This window comes from Narcine bancroftii, chromosome 4 (assembly GCF_036971445.1).
Source record: "Narcine bancroftii isolate sNarBan1 chromosome 4, sNarBan1.hap1, whole genome shotgun sequence".
NCBI lineage: Eukaryota > Metazoa > Chordata > Chondrichthyes > Torpediniformes > Narcinidae > Narcine > Narcine bancroftii.
Genome location: NC_091472.1, coordinates 24574322 through 24601268, shown reverse-complemented (window position 1 = coordinate 24601268; position 26947 = coordinate 24574322). Strand labels below are relative to the sequence as shown.

The window sequence follows — 26947 nt, the reverse complement described above, 5'->3', positions numbered from 1 at the left end:
GCAACATATCAATTTTCAATTTGTGTATCATTTATGTAGAATAATTGCAACTGTGAATGCATATAGTCTGTGAACATTAATAACGGAACTTAGTTCTTATAGCCTATAAAAGCAGAAAATGCTGGAAGCAGCAAGTTAGGGGGAATCTGTGGAGAGATAAATAACCCAAACACTTCAGAACTGACGAATGGTCATCTCCCTGAAAGGTTAACTCTTTCTTTACAGATGCTCCCTGACCTTTTCTGTATCCCTAACATTTTCTATTTGTTTCTTTTTCTCGCATTTCTGGCATCTGCAGTATTTTGGTTTTAGATTTTATAAGTTTTCATCCATGTGGACTGAACCAATTTTTCAAAATTGCTCGTTTTTTGCTGTGGCTCCCGATATATTGTTATCCAACAGCTTCTGATCATTGAAAAAGATGATAATAAAACTGTTCAAAAAAAATAACAGAATGCTTGAGTAAGTACACTTGAGTAAGTAGTGGGCAGCACAGTTAACGTAGCGGTAAGCGCAAAGCTATTACAGCACCAGTGACCCGAGTTTGTATCTGACATTTTTAGGGAGACGCGGTTGGCGTAGCGGTTAGCGCAATGCCTTTACAGTGCCAGGGGTTGGGACCGGACCGGAGTTAGAGTCCCGTGCTGCCTGAAAGGAATTCGTATGTTCTCCCCAAAGGAGTTTGTATGTTCTCCCCGTGTCTGCGTAGGTTTTCAAGGGGGACTCCGATTTCCTCCCACCTTTCAAAAAATGAACCAGGAGTGTAGGTTAATGGGCTGTAAATTGGGTGGAAGAAATTCATGGGCCAAATGGCCTGTTTCCATGCTGTATGTTTAAATAATTAAAAAATAAACAGTAAGTAGTTTGTTCGTTCTCCCTGTGTCTGTGTGGGGTTCCTCCCACGTTCCATAGGCATATGGGGTTGGTAGGACGATTGGTTAAATGGGTATAATTGGGTGTTTTGGGCTCGTGGACCAGAAGGGCCTGTCACTGTGCTGTATCTCTAAATTTTAAAAAAATACTGGTTGACAATAATTAAATTGCAATCAATGCAAATAATGATAACCAACTTTCCTGTCTTTGTAGGAAAGTAGAAAAACTCCTGAGAGCACTGATCAAAGTAGAATTAGAACAGAAAAATTATTGTCCCGTAGATAGAATAAAACCCTTTGGATACATTGAAGAGTACTGTGGAAATGAGAACAGGTGAAGAGAAAATAGCAAAAAAACAAAGTATTACTAAAGTACATATTCTTTGCAAGCTAACTCAAGAATTTTAAAGAGTCATTGCACAAAATTTGAGCCAAGTACAGATGGTTAAGACAGATGACTAAATGCTTCAATCTGAGTTTATTATCATGAACAACTCACAAAATTTGTTGTTTTGTGACATCACAGAGCCAAATATTTACTGAAACCACCTTACAAAAATAAATAAAAATAGTGCAGGAAAAAGACAGTGTCTTTGGTTCATTGATCATTCAGGAATCTAATGGCGGCGGGGAAGAAGCTGTCCTTGTCCCGCTGAGTGCTCATCTTCAGGCTCCTGTACCTTTTCCCCCGATGGTAGCATAGTGAAGAGGGCATGGCCTGGGTGGTGGGGATCCTTGATGATAGAGGCTGTTTTCTTAAGACAACTGCCTCTTATAGACATCCTCAATGGAGTGAAGACTGGTGCTTGTGATGTCGCAGGCTGAGCTAACAACCCTCTGGAGTTTTTTTCCTGTCCTTGGAATTGGCACCTCTGTTCAAGATAGTGATGCAACCAGCCGGAATGCTTTCTATGGTACATGTGAAGACATTTTTGAGTGTCTTCGGTGTCATACCAAACCTCCACAAAACCTCACAAAGTTTAGCGGCCGGTGAGCCTTGCATCAACATGGAGGCTCCAGGACAGATCTCCGGAGATGTTGACACTCAAGAATTTAAAGTTCTTGACCCTCTCCACTACTGAGCTCTTGATGAGGACTGGATGAAGCGTTTGGTCAAGGAATAAGGTTTTAAGGAGTGTCTTAAAGGAATTGGGGTCAGGGATAGAAGGCAATAATAGACTTTGAGGCTTCGGCAGATGAGGGCACAGTCGCTGATATATCAATTAAATTTGAGAATGCTTGAGGCTAGAACTTGTGGAACTTTGACATATCAAGGGATTGGAGTAAATTAAAGAATTGTGAGAGAAAGAATGTATCCAAAAGCAATGTCAGCCAGTGGAAGGGTGATGACTAAATGGGACATGTAAAGAGAACGTGTGCACCAGAGTTATAGATTACTTCACCTTTACATATAGTAGGATGAAAGAGCTAGGTTGAAAATGCACTGAAACAGTCAAATCCTGAACCAACAGGGAGGTTTTCAGCAATGGGTGAGCTGAGGCAGGGCCAGAGAGAAGCAACATGATGGTTCTCTCTGGCACTGGAAACCAGAACGCATGCAAACGTGGGTCATGTATTACACATGTTCGTGAAAGGCCTGAGGAAGTTGTAGATACTTGGGAGAGATGGATAGAATTGAAGGCTGGGGAACACAGTTTATCATTTGTATTAAAATCTTTTGGGACTAACATTGAGTGAATAAATAATACACAAAGAATAAAATAAAACTGCTGAGGTGATGTTTCCCTTCAATTGCCAACAGAACCTTGACTTGAATAGTGACACTTTGCTGAATTCAGTTGAGCTGATGGATCGAGAGGAACATAAGAAACTGGATCTGTGTGCGGAGGAGCTTGCTGTAATCCTGGGAATCTGGTGAGCAGCTTTGTGGTGGATGACTGAACAGAAGTTCATGTTGTAGAGATGATAGCACTGTGATATATCAATAGTATAGAGAGTCCTCAACATTGACTCCAGACCTCAAAGTCTCAGGACACCAGGTCAAACCTGGGCAAGGAAACTTATTTTCTCCACTCCCCCACCCGCCCCCCCCCCTTCCATTTACCACCTATTGTCCTCCCTCAACTGTTGAATCAGTAGAAAATCATGGTAGGGGTAGCAGAAGGTGTATCTAGAAACGATGTGCTAACTTGTGTGCTCAGCTGCATGCAATACCTAGATTAATGTTTCTCAATCAGAGTTCCCCGGCACCCTAGGGTTCCGCAAGAAGTCGCTAGGGGTTCCGCGAGAAACAGTGATAAATAGGCTAATGCATGTTTGAGCAATTTTTGTTTAATTTTTTATTCGTAATTTTACTATACACGGACGGCATATTGTTGGAAAATCCTTGGTTATTAGAATAAAGGTTTTGACCTCTTATATTATTTAAAATTAAAACCTCGGTGTGAGGTCTCATAACCAAGCAGTATGATTTTTTTTGCATTGCCAATAAATTTGATTTAAAAAAAAAAGGGGGTCAGTTTTTCCTTAAACAAGTTATCCGAAAAAAAAAACAATGTTTACCACGTGAACTACAATAAAAATATAAAAGAGACAGATATTAATAATGGTATTTAATAATTTTTATTCAGGGGTTCCCTAAGACATGAAAACTATTTCAAGGGTAAAAAGGTTGAGAAACGCTGACCTAGAGTTTGGGATCCATCACACTACAGTCCTGAAATTTCTGATCTTGAATGGTGGTAGATAAAAGCAAACGAGGGGAGTGCCTTCCAAGCATCCACCACCCTCTGTGAGAATACTGTATACAAATAAAAGCTATTTCTGACATTTCCCCTCAGTTTTCTGCCACTGGCCTTGCACTCATCTCCTCTGCTATTGACCATTGCTGCTCTGGGAAAAAGATGATGGCTCTCTATGCCTCTCATAATATTATATTCCTCTATTAAGTTACCTTTCATCCTGCATTGCTGCAAAGAGGAAAGCCCTAGTTTGCTCAACCTTTCTTCATAAGACAGGCAGCATGCTGGTAAATCTCCTTTGCACTCTCTTCCATATTCTTCCTTTAATGAGGGGTCCAGAACTGAACACCAATCTTTAAAGTGTGGACAAACCGGTTTTATAGAGCTGTAGCATTACCTTGCAGCTCATTTCTCCGACTCGTGAAGGCCATTACACCATGTGCTTACTTAACCAACCAATCAACTTTCATGGCAACCTTGAGGGATCTATGGACTTAGAACCATAGAACACTATAGTACAGAAATAGGCCCCTTCGGGCCTTCTAGTCTGTGCTGAACTATTTTTTTTGCCTAGCCCCACTGACCTGCACCCTGTCCATAGCCCTCCATACCTCACCAATCCATCAACCTGTCCAAATTTTTCTTAAAGCTTAAAGTTGAGCCCACATTCACTACCTCAGTGTGACCACCCACAATACACATATTCCAGACAGGTGGGGAGGCCACATTACCTCCACACACAACATTCCACCCCTTGGAAGCCATATCACTCTGGAATTACTATGATGCCAATCAAATAAATCACCTTGAAGTAAATCAATGACGTTATGTACATTTAATAATAATTGAAAAAAAATGAAGAACATGAAGATGTGTTTAAAAAAACAATAATTAACGCACTCATATACACAAGTGCCTTCCAAATGCTGGGCAAAGCACATAATCAAATGCAATGACAGCACCTCACCAGCCCTCCCCCACCCAGACCAAACGGGGTGACTGTGTTTCCAATGGAGCAGGATGCTGTGGGAGCTGTTCCTCAATGTCAGAGGGAAGGGGAGAAAAACCAGTTTGTTCGGTCACCGAATCATGTGCCTGTTTCCTCCAGCTTGGCAGGAAAATGTGAGCCCCCCCCTTACCACCAACCCCCCCTTACCACCAACCCCTCTTTACCATGAACCCACCCCTTACCAACAACCCCCCTTTACCATGAACCCCCTTACCAACAACCCCCCTTGCTACCAACCCCCCCTTGCCACCAACCCCCCTGCCACCAACCCCCCCTTACCACCAACCCCCTTACCAACAACCCCCCTGACCACCAACCCCCCCTTACCACCAACCCCCCTCCCCCCTTACCACCAACTCCCCTTACCACCACCAACCCCCCCCCCTTTACCACCAACCCCCCCCCCCCACCCCTTACCACCAACCCTTTGCGATCAGGCCATCCATCAGGTGCCAGAGGCCTATCGTGGCTTGCGCATCCCGAGCCTTGGCCTCAGACTTGGGCTAAGAGAATCCAGATGCCTGCCACCATGCTAACCCATGGTGAGGCAGGGGGCAGGTTGGCAGACGTATTCCCAGGGTGTACCTGGAGCACCCCATTTTTCTGCGATGTCGTTTGACACCAGGATGCCATTCCTGCTGCGTTCTCTTCAAATGGATGCACATCTGCCTGTGTTGGATCCCTATAATGATAGCCAGGAGGATTCAGGACTGAAGGGGTAGCCAATTTAGTGTCTTTAAATAAGATCTCCCGAAGCCCCTACCCCAAGAAGCGTTTTCTGTTACTGGGAGTTCTGGGGTGACACTGTCATTGTCAAGTGACACAAAATAGATACAATATTTCTTACTAATGTTTGATCAATAAAACTTTACTTATAAACTATAACTTTTAATCTACAAATTGTAACAATAGATTATGAATCTGTAAATTGTAACAATGAATCTTTAACTTTAATTCCATGACACTACTTAAAAGACAGCTCAGGATGATTGAAAAAGTGAGAAAACAAAAAGGTCAATTTTAAAGGCCCGTACTTGGAAGGTGCATAACAAAAGATGAGCCCCTGTTGAGCGAGAATGTCCAGTGATGGCAACAGCTGCTGCCCATCTTACAGGGAGAGTTCTTTGCATAATAAAGTGACAAAGCTGGTTCTTGGTGGTTGAAACCAGTGATTTGATCACAACAGTCTATTGGGGTGAGCATTTCGTAGATCCTTGTATTGAGAAGAGGAACAGCCTGAAGGATAGTCCTCTCCTGTGGTGGCGAGAGAGCTCAAAAGATAATTCGTCAGGACCCACCTCCGGTGGGGGAGGACCAAAGGGGAGGCCGGACTGGGTCGAGTGGACAGCGCATGGGAAGCTGTACTCCCTTGGTTCTTCCCCCGCAATGCTTTCTCCAGAGAGCACACATGCCTTCGTAAGTCACCGGGAGGGTGATGTTGTGGAACTTCCCCTCAACCCTGAAACCTCAAGCAGGAATTCACTGCTCTGTGTACTCTGATCCCTCCAGGAGGGTAATGACTTCTCTGAACCCCTTCCTGGTTGCCAGTTCCATGAGGGGCAAGACACCCCTCAAAGGTCGGGGCATGCAGCAGTGACTGAATAGCTCACCAAGGCACCAGTCTGGATAATGGGGGCTACCTTCCTGTTTTGGAGGGTCAGCAGGGTGCCCTCATGGTAGCCCTGTGGCCTGGTGGTCACTGGTCAGGCTTGTAAAGGTTCAGGCATGCAGGGAGAAGGAAGTGTGTCATGGGACTCAGTTTTATTACCATCCATCCACACAGAAACATTCCCCATCCACATGTCGATTGCCTCCCCCTGCTGGACAATGGGTCGGACTCTTCCTGAGTCAAGCTACAAGCCAAGCCAGTGAGCTGCTTGCAGCTGCTGTTTTTCAATAATCTTGATGATTTTAAATTCTGTTAGTAACTTGCCTTTGAACAATGTGCAGAGCCTCTCACAGTCCACAACACTTGTATTGCAGGGATTCTATTTCCCTAACTCTCTGGGAGTCCTGATTGATACTTCACTAGCTCCTAAGTAGCGATATCAGTAACCATAGGACTGCCCCTGGCCTCAGGGAGTATCAGGTTCATTGGGTTCACAGGGAGACGAGTCTGAACACAAGGGTTTGTAATAACACGCAACTTTATTGACACACATTACTATTTATAGAAGAGTGTGGAAAAATCGTAACGGGAATAAAACATGCACACAGTTCATAAAAGAGCGAGGGAAAACATTAAACAGTAAACAATTACTAATTCACACAGGTGGTGCCGATGTTCGCGCACTATAAGCAGCGGTTCTACACACGCTCCTGGACCCCTGATCATCAGGAGGTGCAGCTCTACTGCAAGTATTGATCTGTAGCAATACTACGGCTTAGCTTCAGTTCAGTGCCTACTTGGCATGGAGTGGAGTCCGGGGCTTGGACCACGAGGCAGAGAGTGAAATGTGCTCTGTGCCGGTTCTAAATACAGCGTTAATCTGTGTGTCTAGCCAATAGTGACGCTGAGTGATTTGAATTTTGAGTGGACATTTTTAGTCTATCATTGCTGCAGTTAGAGGTTCCCACCTGCTTCAAAAGGGCATCAATCATTCTGGTACCCAAGAAGAGTAGCGGGAGCTGCCTCAATGACTATTGCCCAGTAGCACTAACTTCTACTGCGATGAAATGCTTTGAGAGGCTGGTCAGGGCCAGAATTAACAAGTACCTAAGCAAGGATCTGGACCTGCTGCAATTCACCTATCATCAAAATCGCTCAACGGCAGATGCAATATCGTTGGCTCTTCACTCAGCTCTGTATCATCTCGAAAACACCAATTTATACATATGGCAGCTCTTCACCGACTACAGCTCGACCTTCGATACCATTATTCCCTCAGTGCTGGTCAACAAGCTACCAACTCTAGGTCTCTGTACCCCCCCCCACCCCCCCCTCTCTGTAACTGGATCCTTGACTTTCTCATTGGAAGACCACAGTCAGCATGAATTTGAAATAACATCTCCTCCTCACTGATTATCAACACAGACGCACCCAAGGATCCGTGCTTTGCCCACTGGTCTACTGATTATACACTCATGACTTTGTGGCTAGCCACAATCCCAATGCTATCTACACATTTGCCCATGACACTACAGTTGTCGGCAGAATCACAAATGGCAATAAGGAAGTGTGTATGAGGAAAATGGATCAGCTCGTTGAATAGTGTAATGACAACAACCTCGTGCTCAACGTTAGCAAGCCCAAAGAGTTGATTGTGGACTTCAGAAGGAAGTCAGGGGAACATGACCCAGTCCTCATTGGAGGTAGTCAAGAATTTCAAATTTCTGGGTGTCAACATCTCTAAGGATCTGTCCTGGAGCCTCCATGTTAATGCAATCATAAAGAAGGCTCGCCAGCGCCTATACATTGTGAGGTAAACATAGGAACATAGGAAGTAGGAACAGGAGTTGGCCAAAAATGGCCCATCGAGCCTGCTCCGCCATTCAATAAGATCATGGCTGATCTAATTTATGACCGAACTCCACCTACCTGCCTTCTCCCCATATCCCCTAATTCCTCTATCATGTAAAAATTTATCTAACCGAATTTTAAATATGTCTAATGAAGCAGCCTCAACCACTTCCCTGGATAGAGAATTTCAAACATTCACTACTCTGGGAAAAACTATTTTTCCTCATCTCTGTCCTAAATCTACTCCCCCGAATCTTGAGACTGTGTCCTCTCGTTTTAGTTTCCCCAGCCAGCTCAAAAAACCTTCCTACATCTATCTTATCCATACCCTTCATAATCCTATATGTTTCTATAAGATCTCTTCTCATTCTTCTGAACTCGAGCAAATACAATCCTAGATGATTTAATCTTTCATCATAAGTCAACCCCTTCATCCCAGGGATCAACTTAGTAAACCTCCTCTGGACCGTATCCAAAGCCAGTATATCCTTCCTCAAATATGGAGACCAGAACTGGACACAGTACTCCAGGTGCGGTCTCACCAGTACCTTGTACAGTTGCAACATTACCTCCCTACTCCTGAATTCAACTCCTCTAGCGATGAAGGCCAACATTCCATTTGCCTTCTTAATAACCTGCTGCACCTGCAACCTAACTTTTTGGGATTCATGCACAAGCACTCCCAAGTCCCTCTGCACAACAGCATGCTGTAGTTTTTCACCCTTTAAATAATATTCAGCTCTTTTATTTTTCTTGCCAAAGTGGATAACCTCACACTTACTAACATTGTACTCCATCTGCCAGACATTTGCCCACTCATCCAGCTTAACTATATCCCTCTGCAGACTCTCCACATCCTCATTACAATTTGCTCTTCCACTCAATTTGGTGTCATCCGCAAACTTGGCTACACCAAATTTTGTCCCCTCCTCCAAGTCATCAATGTAAATGATGAACAGTTGTGGGCCTAACACTGACCCCTGCGGCACCCCACTTACCACTCTCTGCCAACCTGAAAAACTCCCATTTATCCCGACTCTCTGCCTCCTGTCAGAGCACCAATTTTCAATCCAGGCCAATAGACTTTCCCCGACTCCACTTTCCTGTAACTTACTGAGAAGTCTCTTGTGCGGCACCTTATCAAATGCTTTCTGGAAATCCAAATATACAACATCAACCTGTTCCCTTCTATCCACCGCACCCATTATATATATCCTCAAAGAATCCTAACAAGTTTGTCAAACAAGATCTTCCCTTTCTAAAACCATGCTGCGTCTGCCTGATTTAACCCTTACGTTCCAAAAGTTTCACTATTTCATCTTTAATGACGGCTTCAAGCATTTTTCCAACTACAGATGTCAAGCTAATTGGCCGATAATTTTAGTCTTCTGCCTACATCCCTTCTTAAAAAGTGGCGTGACATTTGCTGTCTTCCAGTCTGCCGGGACCTGCCCAGAATCCAAGGAATTTTGGTATATGACCACCAATGCATCAACTATAACTTCTGCCATTTCCTTCAGAACCCTTGGATGCATATCATCAGGACCAGGTGATTTGTCTGGCTTTAGTCCCATTAGTTTCTCCATCACTACTTCCTTTGTAACAACTATTTTATCAAGGCCCTCCCCAACATTCGCATCCTTAACTCCGCACTTGGGCATGCTGGATGTGTCTTCCACCGTGAAGATTGACACAAAATATTTGTTCAATGCCTCGGCCATTTCCTCATTTTTTGCCTCCAGTTTTCCTTTCTCATCCTCCAAGGCTCCTATGTTAACTCTGGTCATCCTCTTCCGTTTTATATATTTATAAAATTTTTTGCTTTCTGTTTTTATATTTTGTGCCAATTTACTTTCATAATCCTTTTCCCCATTTCTTATTACCCGCTTTGTAACCCCTTGTTATGTCTTTAAGTTATCCCAATCTTCCAGTTTCCCACTGCTCTTTGAGCTTTGTACACCTGTGCCTTCAATTTTATACTCTCCTTTATTTCCTTTGTTAACCACGGTTGATTTTTCCCTCCCTTGCTGCCCTTTTTCCTGACCGGAATATATTTTTGTTGAGCATTACAAAATATTTCTTTGAAAATCTTCCACTGTTCCTCAACTGTTTCATCAATGAGCCTGTGCTCCCAGTCCACTCTGCCCAATTCCTCTCTCATCCTATGGTAGTCCCCCCTGTTTAAGCATAATATATTAGTTTTAGATATAACTATTTCCCCTTCCATCTGAATGAGAAATTCAATCATACTATGATCGCTATTTCCCAGATGGTCTCTGACTATTACATCAGCTACTCTACCTATCTCATTGCACAACACTAGATCCAGGAGAGCATTTTCTCTTGTGGGTTCCTTCACATGCTGCTCAAGAAAGCTATCGCAGATGCATTCTATGAAGTCCTCTTCCAGACTCCCACGACCAACTTGATTTTCCCAATCTATGTGGAAGTTAAAGTGCCCCATGACTACATGCCTCACTTATCTCCTGTGCCACTAAACTATTGTTATTTGGTGGGCGATAGATAACACCCACCAATAATTTTTCCGTTTGTTATTCTTTATCTCTATCCAAATGGACTCAACATTATGCTCTTTAGATCTTATATCATCCCTCACTATTGCCTGGAGCTCATCTTTGATTAAGAGTGCAACTCCACCTCCCTTACCATCCTGTCTATCTCTTTGCACCACCTGATACCCTTGAAAGTTTAATTCCCATTTAGGGTCACCTTGTAGTCATGTTTCCGTGATGGCTACCAAATCATAGGCGTGGGTACCGATTTGCGCCTCAAGTTCACTAACCTTATTCCTAATACTGCGGGCATTCAGATAAAGTGCCCTTATGCTCTTTGTCCTTTTAATATCTAGTGACTTCTGTAACCTTTTCTTTTGATTTTTCTGCCCACTATTTTTCTTTGTAATTTTCTTAACACTAACATTGACCCGAAAACTCACTGCACCATCTGATTTTTTTACTTTCTCCTCCCAACATTACTTTTCCTATTTTACTTTTCCTGGCCATTACTTTATCTTCCCTACCCTTTTCCCTACCACTCAGGTTCCCATAACCCTGCCAAATTAGTTTAAACCTTGCCCCACTGCTGTACCAAACATACTTGCCAAAATGTTGACACCTTTTGGATTTAGGTGCAACCTGTCCTTGTAAAGATCATGCCTTCCTCAAAAGAGATCCCAATGATCCAAGAAGCCAAATCCTTGCCTTGTACACCAGCACCTCAGCCACACGTTCATTTCCTTATCCTTACATTCTTTTCATCACTTGCATTTGGAACAGGTAGTAATCCCGAGATCACCACCCTAGCGTTCCTGTCTTTCAGCTTTTGTCCCAGCTCACTGTAATCCCTTTTCATTACCTCCTCCCTTTTCTTGTCAATGTCGTTTATACCCACATGTACCAAGACATCAGGCTGCTCTCCCTCTCCTCTCAGAATATTTTGGACTCGATTTGTGACATCTTGTACCCTTGGACCAGGGAAACAGCACACCATGCGGGTATACCTATCTGGCTCACAGAACCTCCTGTCTGTACCCCTGACAATAGAGACCCCAATAATTACTGCATTTCTCCTTTTTCATTTCTCAGTATGTCATCGAAAACTCTCTAATTTCTACAGGTGTACTGTGGAGAGCATTCTGTCTGGTTGTATCACTGCCTGGTATGGAGGTGCCAACTCTCAGGACAAGAATAAACTCAGAAGGGTTTTTAACTCGGCCTGTGATATCATAGGCACCAGGCTTCACTCCATTGAGGGCATCTACATGAGGCAGTGTCTTAAAAAAGCAGCCCCTATCCTCAAAAACCGCCACCACCCAGGCCATGCCTTCTTCACTCTGCTACCATCGGGGGAAAAAGGTACAGGAGCCTAAAGATGAGCACTCAGTGGTACAAGGGCAGCTTCTTTCCTGCTGCATCAGATTCCTGAATGATCAATAAAACAGGGACACTGCCTTACTTTTTGTGCTCTACTATTTTAATTTTTTTTATTTATAGTAATGTGTAAGATGGTTATAATATGAATGTTTGCTCTATGAAGCTGCAACAAACACCGAGTATCATGATTTGTTTGTGACAATAAATTCTGATTCTGATTTGGCCACTGGCAAGGTGTGCACTAATTAGTGGCCAGTGTCTAACCTTGACTGACAGGTGATGTGACTTCGAATACATTCCAGACAGGGAGGACACGTGGCCATCTGCTATACATACATTCCAGACAGGCAGGGAGGCCACATTTCCTCCACACACAACAATCCCCCTCATAATTTTAATACCTCTATCAAATTTCCCCTCATTCTTCTATGCTCCGGGGAATAAAGTCCTAATCTGTTTAACACTTTCCAAAGCCTCCACATCCTGTGTTGAGGTGACCAGAATTGTGTACAAGCTCCCAGCGTGACCTAACTGACTTCCTTACTCTCAATGCCCTGACCAATGAAGGCAAACATGCTTTTCACCTTTACCCCCTTATTTGTTTGCATGAGCTGTGGAGGTGGACCCTAAATACCCTTGCACATGAATACTTTTAAGAATTCTGATTTTAACTATACTTTTCCCTTGTATTTGACGTCATAAGGTGCAACACTTTATGGGCTATATCTTTGCCATTTCTGCAATAGATCTATATCCTGTTGTTTTCTTTGTTTGGCCTCTTGGTCCACATCTGCAATTTTTTTTTGTGTCATCAGTAAACTTACTAACCCACCCACCAACTTTTTCATTCAAGTCACATATATCTCACAAACAACAGGAACACCTCTGGTCACATACCGCTAGTCAGAACAGCACTCTTCCACCACCTCCCTCTGTCTTCTGTGGACAAGTCAATTGCAAATCCATTCAATTTTTTTTACCTTCTGAATTAGCTGCTCTTAGATGCCTTACACATGTATTAGCAAAGGTTGTGAAGAATTCTGAAATGAATCACTACAAAATGAAATAGTGATACATAATTATGAAGTTAGAGATTAAAAGTTGTAATAAATTACAAAGAATTCCAGTGATCCAGGGATTGGTGTAAGAGTGCCATTAAAGTACAATGTGATCTTTTTATAAGCTATTTCAAGGCATCTGCTCTGAAGGATAAAAGTCCCATTGGTAATCCTCTTCCACCTATTTATTTATTTGTGTTTCCTCCTTCCCTTCATGCGGTGTTTTGTTCCTCTTTCCATCCCACTCGATAGAGCAATAATAGTGGAATCTTCACTGAGGTTTGCTGTGATTTGAACTTTTTTTTAAATTACTCAGTTCTGTGGTAATGTGTTTGGCCTTCTCATTGCATTCTTACTGTCGAGAGTTTATCTAAATATCACTGTATTACTTTATCTGGATTTTAAAACCTGCCATTGCATTCTGATGATGAATGGTTCAATAACTCAATAAGGTGGGTTCCAACAGAGGCTAATTAAATGTTTTTCATCCTCTACTTAATAACTTAGATAATTTATTTTATAATCTTGCATAATTTCCAACTTGTTATGTTCCCTTGCCTTTCACACTGCAGACCAGCACCTTACAATTCTGATGCCTTTTTTTGTGGTCTCTAGGCCCTCACTCATAAGAAATGCTTTATTATTGATAAGACATTATTACACACTCTAAGATTCCATTTGCAGTCTGAAATTAATTGCAGCTGAAGCTAAATAAGTGGAGGATTGCTTTCAAAAAATGCTTTGTCAGAAATATCTCAATTAATCAAAAATGTGAGTTTATTTGGGAAAACTCAGCTGCTAATATAAATCAAGAGATTCTCTTAAAAAGCAAAGGTGGATCAAACATGTTTATGGCGCCACTGGAGGGAGGAATGTTGATGAAGTTATCAGGTGACGCTCCCATTTCCTTTGAGAAGTGTTGCGTGGTTATTTACAAGATGTTATAGTTATTGGGATAATAGCCTAAAGTTATTATCTCTTGGGAATGAGGTGCCTTCTTGAAGTATCAGGCACAGATTATGTTCTTAACTCCTCGGGTGATCATAGATAATCTGTGTTTTTGTTCCATTTTCCAACACTCAACCAGTTGTATTCTGTCCCATAGCATTTCAGGTACTCATCTAAATACTTAATAAATGTTGTTCAAGTATCAGTTACTCCCCCAGGGTTTCAGATTTAAACCATTAACCACCTTTCATGCTTATCCTCAGGCAAGGTTTGAACTCAAATCTTAAGATTTGATGCAAGATTTGTGCCCCTGAATTAAAGTAAGTTGGGATTCAGAGAATGACCATCCTTGCTTCTTTCCCTGCTTGATTGAACAGATAGGAAGCCATTTAGTGACCTACTAAATTCTAACTGATTTGGTAGGTGTTTTTTTTTATAATTTTTTATTTTTCACACCATAAATCACATTAACCATGGTACACACTTTTTCCTTTTCACACATATACAGTGCCATTTTCTCCCCCCACCTCCTTCCTCCCATCCCACCCTCCCTACCTCCCCCCTCCCGTCCATTTAAGATATAAAATCTAGGATACATTAAACCAGTCAGACAATGTTGTCATTCAATAAAAATACACCAGAAACTCTACTGAGTCCATTCTTTTCATTTCCTTTTCCTTCCGTTAACTTAGGTAATGATTTTCCCCGGTAGGTTTTCGCTATTGTATTTAATGTAAGGCTCCCATATTTGTTCGAATATTTCAATATTATTTCTTAAACTATATGTTATTTTTTCTAATGGAATACATTTATTCATTTCTATATACCATTGTTGTATTTTCAAATTAACTTCCAATTTCCAGGTTGACATAATACATTTTTTTGCTACGGCTAGAGCTATCTTAACAAATCTTTTTTGTGCATCCTCCAAATCAATTCCAAATTCTTTGTTTTTTATGTTACTTAGGAGGAAGATCTCTGGATTCTTTGGTATATTGTTTTCTGTTATTTTATTTAATATCTGATTGAGATCTTCCCAAAATTTTTCTACTTTCTCACATGTCCAGATTGCATGAATTGTTGTTCCCATTTCTTTTTTACATCGAAAACATCTATCAGATACTGTTGGGTCCCATTTATTTAACTTTTGAGGTGTAATGTATAGCCTGTGTATCCAGTTATATTGTATCATACGTAACCTTGTATTTATTGTATTTCTCATCGTTCCGGAGCATAACTTCTCCCATGTTTCCTTTTTTTATCTTTATATTTAAATCTTGTTCCCATTTTTGTTTAGTTTTACCATTTGTTTCCTCATTCTCCTTTTCTTGCAGTTTAATATACATATTTGTTATAAGTCTTTTGATTATCATTGTATCTGTAATCACATATTCAAGGTTACTTCCCTCTGGCAAACTCAAACTGCTTCCTAATTTATCCTTCAAGTAGGATCTCAATTGGTAATATGCCAGCGCTGTATCTTGAGTTATATTGTACTTATCTTTCATTTGTTCAAAGGATAAGAATCTATTTCCTGAAAAACAATTTTCTATTCTTTTAATCCCTTTTTTTCCCATTCTCTAAAGGAAAGATTATCTATTGTAAAAGGGAGTAAGTTGTTTTGCGTCAATATTAGTTTTGGTAATTGATAATTTGTTTTATTTCTTTCTACATGAATCTTCTTCCAAATATTGAGGAGATGATGTAATACTGGAGAACTTATATGTTGTACAAATTTTTCATCCCATTTATATAATATGTGTTCAGGTATCTTTTCCGCTATTTTATCTAATTCTAATCTCGTCCAATCTGGCTTTTCCCTTGTTTGATAAAAATCTGATAGGTATCTTAATTGTGCGGCTCTATAATAAGTTTTAAAGTTTGGCAGTTGTAAGCCTCCTTGTTTATACCATTCTGTTAATTTATCTAGTGCTATCCTCGGTTTCCCCCCTCTCCATAAAAATTTCCTTATTATTTTCTTTAACTCCTTGAAGAATTTCTCTGTCAGTTGTATTGGCAATGCCTGAAATAAGTATAATATCCTTGGAAAAATGTTCATTTTAATACAGTTTATTGTTCCTATTAATGTTAGTGGTAAATCTTTCCAATGCTCTAAATCGTCCTGTAATTTTTTCATTAGTGGATAATAATTGAGTTTATATAGTTGGCCGAGATTTTTGTTTATTTGTACACCTAGGTATCTTATTGCTTGCATTTGCCATCTAAATGGTGATTCCTTGTTAAATTTTGAGAAATCCGCATTATTCATAGGCATTGCTTCACTTTTATTTACATTTATCTTGTAACCCAACACTTCTCCATATTCCTTCAATTTCTTATATAATTCTTTTATTGATAGTTCTGGTTCTGTTAAGTACACTATAACATCATCCGCAAATAAACTGATTTTATATTCCTTGTCTTTTATTTTTATTCCTTTTATATTATTTTCTGTTCTTATCAATTCTGCTAGTGGTTCTATAGCTAACGCAAACAATAAAGGTGATAGTGGGCATCCCTGCCGTGTTGACCTGCTTAAGTTAAATTGCTTTGATACATGTCCATTTACTGTCACTTTCGCTAACGGTCCCTTATATAATGCTTTAATCCAATTAATATACTTCTCCGGTAAACTGAATTTTTGCAATACTTTGAACAAATAATTCCATTCTACTCTGTCAAAGGCCTTCTCTGCGTCTAAAGCAACTGCTACTGTAGGTGCTTTATTCCCTTCTACTGCATGAATTAAGTTAATAAATTTACAAATATTATCTGTTGTGCGTCTTTTTTTGATAAATCCAGTTTTGGTCTAAATTTACCATTTTCGATACATACTCTGCTAATCTGTTTGCTAATAGTTTAGCTATTATCTTATAATCTGTGTTAAGTAAAGATATTGGTCTATATGACGCTGGTGTGAGTGGATCTTTCCCTTGCTTTAGTATTACTGTAATTATTGCTGTTTTACATGAATCTGGTAAGCTTTGTGTTTTATCAATCTGGTTGATTACTTCCAGGAGGGGCGGAATTAATAAATCTTTAAATGTTTTGTAGAATTCTATTGGGAATCCATCCTCTCCTGGTGTTTTATTATTTGGTAATTTTTTTATTATCTCTTGTATTTCTACTATTCCAAATGGTTCTGTTAATTTATTTTGTTCCTCTATTTGTAGTTTTGGTAGTTCAATTTTAGTCAAAAATTCATCTATTTTCCCTTCTTTCCCTTCGTTTTCAGTTCGTATAATTGTTCATAGAATTCTCCAAAGTTTTCCTTAATTTCTTTTGGATTATATGTAATTTGTTTGTCTTTTTTCCTTGATGCCAATACCATTTTCTTAGCTTGTTCTGTCTTAAGCTGCCATGCTAGAATTTTGTGCGTTTTTTCCCCTAGTTCATAATATTTCTGTTTTGTCTTCATTATATTCTCCACCTTATATGTTTGTAGTGTTTCATATTTTATTTTTTTATCCGCCAATTCTCTTCTTTTAGTTGTATCTTCCTTCATTGCTAATTCTTTTTCTATATTTACTATTTCCCTTTCCAACTGCTCTGTTTCCTGATTATAGTCCTTCTTCATCTTAGTTACATAACTTATTATTTGCCCTCTAATGAATGCTTTCATTGCATCCCATAGTATAAACTTATCTTCCACTGATTCCGTATTTATTTCAAAATACATTTTTATTTCTTTTTCAATAAATTCTCTAAAATCCTGCCTTTTAAGTAACATGGGGTTTAATCTCCATCTATACATTCTTGGAGGGATGTCCTCTAACTTTACTGTCAATATTAAGGGTGAATGGTCCAATAGTATTCTAGCTTTATATTCTGTTTTTCTTACTCTATCTTGCATACGAGCTGATAACAAAAATAGGTCTATTCTTGAGTATGTTTTATGTCTAGCCGATTAATATGAATATTCCTTTTCCTTTGGGTGTTGTTTCCTCCATATATCCAAAAGTTGCATTTCTTCCATCGATTTAATTATAAATTTGGTTACTTTGTTCTTTCTGTTAATTTTTTTTCCCAGTTTTGTCCATATTTGAATCCAAATTCAGGTTGAAATCCCCTCCTATTAATATGTTCCCTTGTGTATCTGCTACCTTCAAAAAGATATCTTGCATAAACTTTTGATCTTCTTCGTTAGGTGAATATACATTGAGTAGATTCCAAAACTCCGAATATATCTGACATTTTATCATTACATATCTCCCTGCTGGATCTATTATTTCCTCTTCTATTTTAAATGGCACATTTTTACTAATTAATATAGCTACTCCTCTTGCTTTTGAATTATACGACGCTGCTGTTACGTGTCCTACCCAATCTCTCTTTAATTTCTTGTGCTCCAATTCAGTTAAATGTGTTTCTTGCACAAATGCTATATCAATTTTTTCTTTTTTCAGTAAATTTAGCAGTTTCTTCCTTTTAATTTGGTTATGTATTCCATTAATATTTAAAGTCATATAGTTCAACGTAGCCATTTTATACTTTGTTTATCTTCCCTTTCCGTTTCTCCATCATTACCTTTCCTTCTTATCCATTTCTGTTTTCTTGTTTTGAACCCTTTATAAGACAACATTCCTAAAACATCAAACATTTTCCTTATTCTCCTATTTAAAACTTCTTTAGCCCCAATCTCCCCTTCCCCTCCTGAGTTGTCCTTTATCCCTTGTCGGACAACCACATCTCCCCTCTCCATTTGGATTTGCGAATTCACTCGCAAGCGTCAGCTGATTTTGCAGTGACCGCAACTCCTCCCCACTCATCCCCCCCCAGAAAAGATTTCACTTTTCATATGTAACAAAGGTCACTCTTTTAGTTCCCTCCTTATTCCCTCTATTCCATTTCCTTCCCTTATTAATTCTTGTCTATACTATCTAAATTTTCCTCTAAATACGGATACATTCATGTATGCACATTATACATATACACACATATACCTCTTTACCCACATACATATAAATTGTGGTCATTTTTACTCTTACTACATATCTTCATCTCTCTGGTTGTTTTGTAGTTGTTCTGCAAATTTCCTTGCTTCCTCTGGATCCGAGAATAGTTTTTTTTCCATAAGATCATTTTCAATGTATTGAACTCCTTTCTCTTCTTCAGGAGTTCAAAACTTATGTGTCTTTTTAGTTCGCAGTCTTTTGTACTCTCGTTACATGTCTTCATCCCTCAGTCTATTTTGTAATTGTTCTGCAAATTTTCGTGCTTCCTCTGGATCTGAGAATAGTCTGTTTTGTTGTCCTGGAATAAATATTTTCAATACCGCTGGATGCTTTAGTATAAATTTATACCCTTTCTTCTATAAAATCTCCTTTGCTGTATTGAACTCCTTTCTCTTCTTCAGGAGTTCAAAACTTATATCTGGATAAATGAAGATTTTTTGCCCTTTGTAGTCCAGTGGCTTGTTGCCCTCTCTTACTTTTTCCATTGTCTTCTCCAGTACCTTTTCTCTTGTAGTATATCTTAGGAATTTTACTAAAATAGATCTTGGCTTTTGTTGTGGTTGTGGTTTAAAGGCCACTGCTCTATGTGCCCTTTCTATTTCCATTTCTTGCTGTAGTTCTGGACATCCTAGGATCCTGGGGATCCAATCTTTTATAAACTCTCTCATATTCTTGCCTTCTTCATCTTCCTTAAGGCCCACTATCTTTATGTTATTTCTTCTGTTATAATTTTCCATTATATCTATTTTCTGAGCTAACAGTTCTTGTGTCTCTATAACTTTTTTATTAGATTCCTCTAATTTCTTTTTTAAGTCCTCTACCTCCATTTCTACTGCTACTTCCCGCTCTTCCATCTTGTCCATTCTCTTTCCCATTTCTGTTAAGGTCATATCTATTTTATTCATTTTCTCTTCTGTATTGTTTATTCTTCTTCTTAAACCATTAAATTCTTGCGCTTGCCATTCTTTAAATGACTCCATGTATTCTTTAATAAGAGAAAGTATATCCTTTATCTTGCCTTTCCCTCTTCTTCTATTTCACTGTACTCTTCCTCTTCCTCTTCTTCTTCCTCTGAGTTGGCCATCTGTTGTTTCTTTGTTGCCCTTTTCTCTTCTTTCTTGTTTTCGTTGTCTTCTATGTTCTCCTCTTGCTGCAGGTGTTCTGCAGCTGTCATTGCCGGCTGTGGAGATCGACTCCCCAGCTAGTCACCCCTCCCGTCGGTGTGTTTTTTTGCATGCGCATCGCGCATGTGCGAGGAGTCGCGCACTTTTACTCGGCTCAGCAAGCCATTTTTGCAGTCCACTTTCTACCGACCTGAGGGAGCGGGTTTCTCTCTCCACCGCGGGCCTCTTCGAACAGGTAAGGCCTTCTCCTTCTTCTTCCGTTGTCTTCTCTTCCTCTCTTCTTACCGTTGATTTCGATTTGTCTTTTTTCGTCGCCATCTTCTTTCCACCTTTATACTCACTTTTCTTTAATTTTTATTTTTGTGCCTTTGTGTTTTCCTTTGTTTTTTCCGACTTTTCTGGAGAGGGCTGGAGTTCACCGTCCGGCCACTACTCCATCACGTGACTCCCCACTGATTTGGTAGGTTTGATGAAGATTTTAGGCACATATCCTCATATTTGCTTGGTTATGTCCTATTCATTTGTCTGATTTTTTTTTTTCTTTTTCCTATTTTCCTATTTCCAGGATTGAGGTGGGAAAATGGGCCAAAGAATCGTAGATGGAATTTAGACAGATGTAAGGTGTTGCACTTCAGTGGTTTAAACCAAAGCAGGACTTGCATAGTAAATGGTAGGGCCCTCGGAAGTGTTGTGGAGCAGAGAGACTTGGGGATACAGTCACGTAGAACAGTGAAAGTGACAATGCGACAAAGGCATTTGACACAAATTGAGGGCATTGAGTGAAGGAACATGGATGTCCATTGTAGAACAGGAGATTTTTGTGGTTGCACTTGGAGTATTGTGTGCAGTTTTGGTCAGACAATTATAGAAATATATCTTTAAACTGAAAAGTCTACAGGAAAGATTTACTAGACTGTTATTGGGGCTGGTAGGATTGAATTATGAGGAGAGGTTGGATTGGCTTTTCTCGCTGGAGTATAGGAAGCTGAGCCCTCATAGAGGCTTATCAAATTTTGAGGGGCATGGGTGAGACATGGCTTTTTTTCTCAAGGGTAGAGGAATCTAAAACTAGATTGAAGGTGTGGGGGAATGATTTAAGTGAGACTTTCTTCATGCTTATGGAATGAGCAGCTGTAGGAAGTGGTGAAATGGGGACAATCGTGACATTCCAAAGATGGGTACATTAAAACCCTTGTTATCCAGAATTCAAGCAACTGGCAAAAGAAAATCGTGGGAAATAGGTAAAAAAAATACAGAAGTTTAAAATTGCTTCACCTTGCCATTAGTTCGCCGAGCACGCAACAAGCAACCGGAAAATTCTGTTTGGCATCTACCAATCCCCATTGGTGCTACATATCAGGTGCTTTACTATATATTATTTAGAAAGGTTTAAAGGGATATGGACCAAGATTGTTAAAAATGGGACTAGCTGGCATTGAGTTGGGCTGAAAGGCTCATTTCCATGCTGCAGAACACAATGACTGTATTTGACATAGTTCATGGTGTCACATGAATGGAAGTCATTGATGTTAATATCAAAATCTTACCCTGATTTGATGTAAGTACAGTTTGTAGTTGACTTTTAAATCAATGACTAATACAGTAATGGATATTATAATAGAATAATATTAATCTTGTCCTTTATAGTGTTTCAGCTTCTCTCCCATTTTACATTTATTTTAACCATGACTGTTTCCTCTGGCCACCACATCAAGATGAGATGCAGACAATTTCCCTTCTCCAAACATTAATTCTGTAGAACAAGAAAATTTAAATCTATCTGTTTGCTTTTCAAGAAAGAAGTATTTGCATCTCCATTGAAAAGATTTCAGCCTATTTAAAGAACTTTATTATAATGTTAATGTTTTTTTAGTTGAACCATCAATTTAATCCCAAAAAAATGTTGGGCATTTCTGTCATTTCCAGTCAGATTTTTCGAAATCTGCTCTTGGATCGGTCAGTAAGAGTAGAGATTTCTTAAATAAAAATAATCCCTAACGTTCTTTGTTGAAATATGATTTTCTCTGTTAGATTAATGATTTCAATCAAAGGGCACTGAAGGTTAATGTTTAACATGCACCCTAAATGACTTGCATATTCTGAAACTGAAATAATATGGTTCAAGTTCTCTGCTGTCATTTGGTTATTCTTCCTTACCATTTTATTCATCTTATGCAAGAATTACTTGTTACATAATTCGTGTCTGAGTTTGGCCTGTTAGGTTATCAGATTGGAGTCATGAGACAAAGATGAAAATCATGGCATGCAGAGCTCATGTTAATGATGTCCTGCTGCCCTGCAGGGATTTGGCTAACTCCTCTGGCAGGTCGCAGATGTTCAGAAAACTCTTGTCCTTTATTTTCCCTCTGTTTGATTTGATTGCTAATGTGGCTTGAGCCATGTGGTTGAAAGTAAAGGTAGGTACACATTGATCATTTAGCCATGGCTATAAGATGACCTCAAGACTCGACTATATAAGTGGAAGGTTGCCTAGCTTCATCCACTGTACTAAAAATTGTAGGTGGCAAAGCCGTTTGATGGCATCTGTATCTGTTCTTGATTGGAGCAATTTCTCCTTGACTCAAAGAAGGGAATTCTTCCTGATGTGGTTCCGCAAGGAGCAGTAAAATGTTTGTTATATGATTGTTGCCACGCGGTTTATCTTTAGCCACCAATGGTGGACCTTGTGGTTACAGATTTCCATTTAGAAATCAGAGTGCACTCACTAACTTCCAGCACCTCATGAAGGTGTTGCTTTCATTTATAGCACTAATCTCGCTATCAGCAGAGGGAAAAAAAAGCTGGTGAACTTCAGCCCCATTCTTTCAGAACTCGACATATAAGCCAAATTCTTAAGTTACTGAAATTTGCTTTCTTTGGAGCAAATGTTTTTCAACTGAGAGTGAACACTTAACAAGAATACCACATACATCATAATGTGGTGTGGCATTTATGGAAATCAGGCGGCCTGTCTGGTTAAATAGCACGCAAACTTGTCATTGGAGCTACAAAATAATTTCTCGCTACTGCCAGCATAGTTATTCTTCAAAGTGGAGCTCCAGCCCCAAAATAGTTTACTTCTCAATGCATATTTCTTGCAGCACCAATGCTTAGCTGTGTTCCTCTCTATCATTTCCTGTTCTTGGTGAATGCAGCCATAAAAAAAAGTATTCAAGAATTTTCCAGATTGAGATCTTTCTCAGTTGATGAAACTAACAAATTGCTTAGTCAGCCTATGGAGAACAAGTGGTAAAGGCTGAGAATGTCGCAATTCAGTGCAGCAAGTAAAGAAAAAAAAAGGTTAATTCTTCAGTTGAAATTTCAAGTGGGGAAAAGCTAGAATATAATGTAAGACGACTGGTGGAAGTGAATGTGAGGGGCAAGAATCAAGCAATGGGGTGAGAAGACTTGGTGCAAACAGGATTTGAGCGACATGCTTTTGGTAATTTGTAGTGAGCAATGTGGAAATTTTTTTAAAAACCTTGTTTGTAGGGTTTGGTTGAATTTTGGTTCTCCAAAATATTTAACATCATATCAAAAGGGAAGGTCTTCATTATTGTTAGAGTTAATCTTATACATTTCCTCTATTTTCAAGTCAAGTCGCTTTTATTTGTCATTCATACCATAGCCATTACTGTGTACAATGAAAACGAGATGATGTTTCTCTGGGCCATGGAGATGGTTGTTTACATGGATAAATTAGAAACTTTTTTATAAATAACATCACTTATGAATATCAGGTTACATATGCTAGCCCTGTGTCCCCGGAGTTCAGAAGCCTCACGGCTTGGGGGGGGTGGGGGGGTGAAAGCTGCCTTGTAATCATCTAGTTGTGAGGGCCCGACCACTTTGGTACCTCTTTCTGGATGGCGGGAGGGGTGTGTGGAGTCCTTCATGATATTTATGGCTTTCTGCAAACAATGTCCTTTATAAATGTCCAATTATGGCAGGGCAAGATAAGCCAATAATCTGCTCAGCATTCTTTACAATCTGCTGCATTCTGAGATGATTCAGTTCCTGAACCAGGCAGTGATGTAGTTATGTAGGATGATCTCAATGCATCCCCTGTAGCGTGTGGTGAGAGTGGAGAGTGGAAGCTGGACTTTCTTCAACCTCCGCAGGAAGAAGAGGCGTTGTTGGGCTTTTTGGCAATGGATCTGGTGTTGGGGGACCAAGAGAGATCCTGCGCCAGATGCACACCAAGGAATTTGGTGCTCTTGACTACCTTGACGGTGGAGGCATCGATGGTCTGCGGAGACTGGTCCCCCCGGGCTTTCTTGAAGTCGACCATCATCTCCTTTATTTTGTTGTCATTCAGGTGTCGGTTGTTGTCTCTGCACTAGTCCGTTAGTGATTGCACCTTCTTTCTGTAAGCTGACTCGTAGTTTTTGCTGATGAGCCCCACCACGGTCGTGTCGTCAGTGAGCTTGATGTGTTTAGAACTGTATCTCGCTGCACAGTTATGGGTCAGCAGGGTAAATAGCAGTGGGCTAAGCATGCAGCTCTGTGGGCCTCCGTGCTCAGTGTGATGGTGTTGGACATGCTGTTTCCGATTCAGACTGACTTAAGTCTTGCAGTCAGAAAGTCAAGAATCTGGTTGGAGAGAAAGGTGTTTAGGCCCAACAGATTCAACCTCCTAATCAGGTGCTGCAGAATGATTGGTTTGAATGCTGAGCTGAAGTCTATGAACAACATTCGAACATACGAGTCCAGGTGAGTGAGGGCTAGGTGGAGCACGGTGGCAATGGCGTCGTTTGTAGATCAGTTGGGACGGTATGCATACTGCAGGGGGTCCAGTGAGGGAGCAACTGAGCCTTGTTGTGCTCCATAACTAGCCTTTTGAAGCACTTCATGATGGTAGATGTGACTGCGACAGGACGGTAGTCATTGAGACACGACACTGAGGGCTTCTTTAGCACAGGGATGACAGTGGCTACCTTGAAGCATATTGGTACGACAGCAGTGTTCCTGAAGCTATGATAGGAGCGTGATTCATTCATCAGATGAAAAGAATGGCTCTTGAAGAGAGTTTGAATAGAATGGACTTTTTCCCAGAGTTTAGAAGAATGATAGACAATTGCATTGAAACATGCACATTAGAAAGTGGGGTTGTTGGATGAATGCTGACTGTTCCCGGAGCCAAATTCTTAGTTTAAGAGGGTAGCTATTTAGTATTGAGAAGAAGACAAATCTATTTCCGGGTTAGGGTTTAAATAATGAATGTTCTAATTTGGATAGTCTGTTTTAAAAGATGGCTGCGCTGGTGTATTATGGCTATCTGTTGTCGTTTAAATAGTCACTAATTTAATCCTAATTGTATGTTCAGCGCTTTAGATCAACGTGGATTGTGTTCAATGTGATGTATCAACAAATTACTATTTACTCAGAATTGTCATTAGGTGGAGGGTTGTGGACCCTGCTTTAATAAATATATTTTAGGCTGAAATTTGTGGCTGCTTGGATATCAAGAGAATCAAAGTATAGAAAGATGTGGTACATCAACCATGTTTTTGGAAGGTCGTCTGGTTTTCCTTCGATGATTTAATTGTTATTTATATCGAATTGAGTGCTCAGTGATTCAAGAACCAATATGTAAAGAACCAACATATATTTTAATGACATGATCTTTTGGAGACTTGTAGGTAAAATGCAGGTCATACGTTGATCAATGCTCTTGATGTGCAGTCAAAGGTTTCTTTCTGGATACTTGAACCCAACAATCCATGAAAGCCCAAAGTGTTAGGTAGTTTCATTCAGTGAACATCATATGGGCTCAGTGACACATGGCCGAGGACAAATTGTGGCCAAGCAGGAAATCTTCAAGGACTTCCCAGTTTCTGAATCATAGGACATAGGAGTTCCATTTGGTTTCAGCATAATCCCACTTTCCAGGCCTTGATCCATTGTCATTGCGATTCCATTTTTAATGTGATGTGCGGTTTTGTCTCCATCATCCTTACAGACAATGTGTTCTGAGCCTCCACCACTCTTTATCTCTACTTTAATCCTGCTACCTGCTTCTTTAAAAATAGGCCCACTGTTTATTGAGAAAAATTTATTATTTCAATTTATTGTCAGCAAGAAGGCCATGCTTATTGGATAAAGGCTTTATTGCATTTGGGTGTGGTTCAGTAGGCTACTGCCGATCATTGTTGGGTCCTGTGTGAGTAATTGGCTCGTGTGCAATAATGACAATGGACTCCCATGGGTATGGGCTGCATTGAAGAGTCAGATGCTCCAGAGGAAAATTGATGGAGCCAAATAAGTGTGCTGGGAAAAAGGTGAGGATTAAAATGGAGTATCACTTGAAAAGGAATGGAATTGTTTAGCCATCAATGCTTTCAGGGTTTCCAGTGTTTGACAGAACATTACTTAAGAAAATTAATTAAAACCATTATTTTTTTTCCCCTTCTGTTGGAATAGAAGAAGCAAGAATGAGATCATTAGATCATATTGGTGAAAATCAGAAGCTGCTCCATTTGTGTTTAATCACTGTTTCAGAAAATTATTGGCCTATTCACTGCAAAATCTTTCTACCCCCCCCCCCCCCGCCCTTCCGCCTGCCTGCATGTAGATCTGCCTCCTTTCAAGCTCTAATGAAATTCTCAGATACTGCAACCAACTCTTCAACCTGTCATGCAAAGAAAAGCAACTGAAAGGAAAGCATATGGTTTTGGTAGCATGGATTCAGGGAGGTGATGAAAAACTAAGGATAGATTGACGCTGGACTGTGGGAACCAGTCTATTGATACAAACACCATGACATAATTGATTTCTGAAAGAAACATGCTGTTGTATGGGAGACTAACCTCCCACCAATTATTAAAAAGGAATCAGCCAATTTTTTTGTGAAGAGATGATGTAAAATATTTAATATTAATTTTGAATAAAGTTCCAAATCAAGCATTGCAATGTTACTTTAAAAA

The 26947-nt window shown here is 39.9% G+C and overlaps 1 protein-coding gene across 1 annotated transcript in view; it reads left to right on the top strand.

The window, feature by feature from the left end:
• ttc27 (tetratricopeptide repeat domain 27) overlaps positions 1-26947 on the top strand; it is a 307508-nt gene that overhangs the window by 60454 nt on the left and 220107 nt on the right. The window contains exon 8 of the mRNA XM_069930951.1: positions 2635-2747. Coding sequence (XP_069787052.1) covers positions 2635-2747 — 113 coding nt within the window. The remainder of the gene's footprint in view (positions 1-2634; positions 2748-26947) is intronic.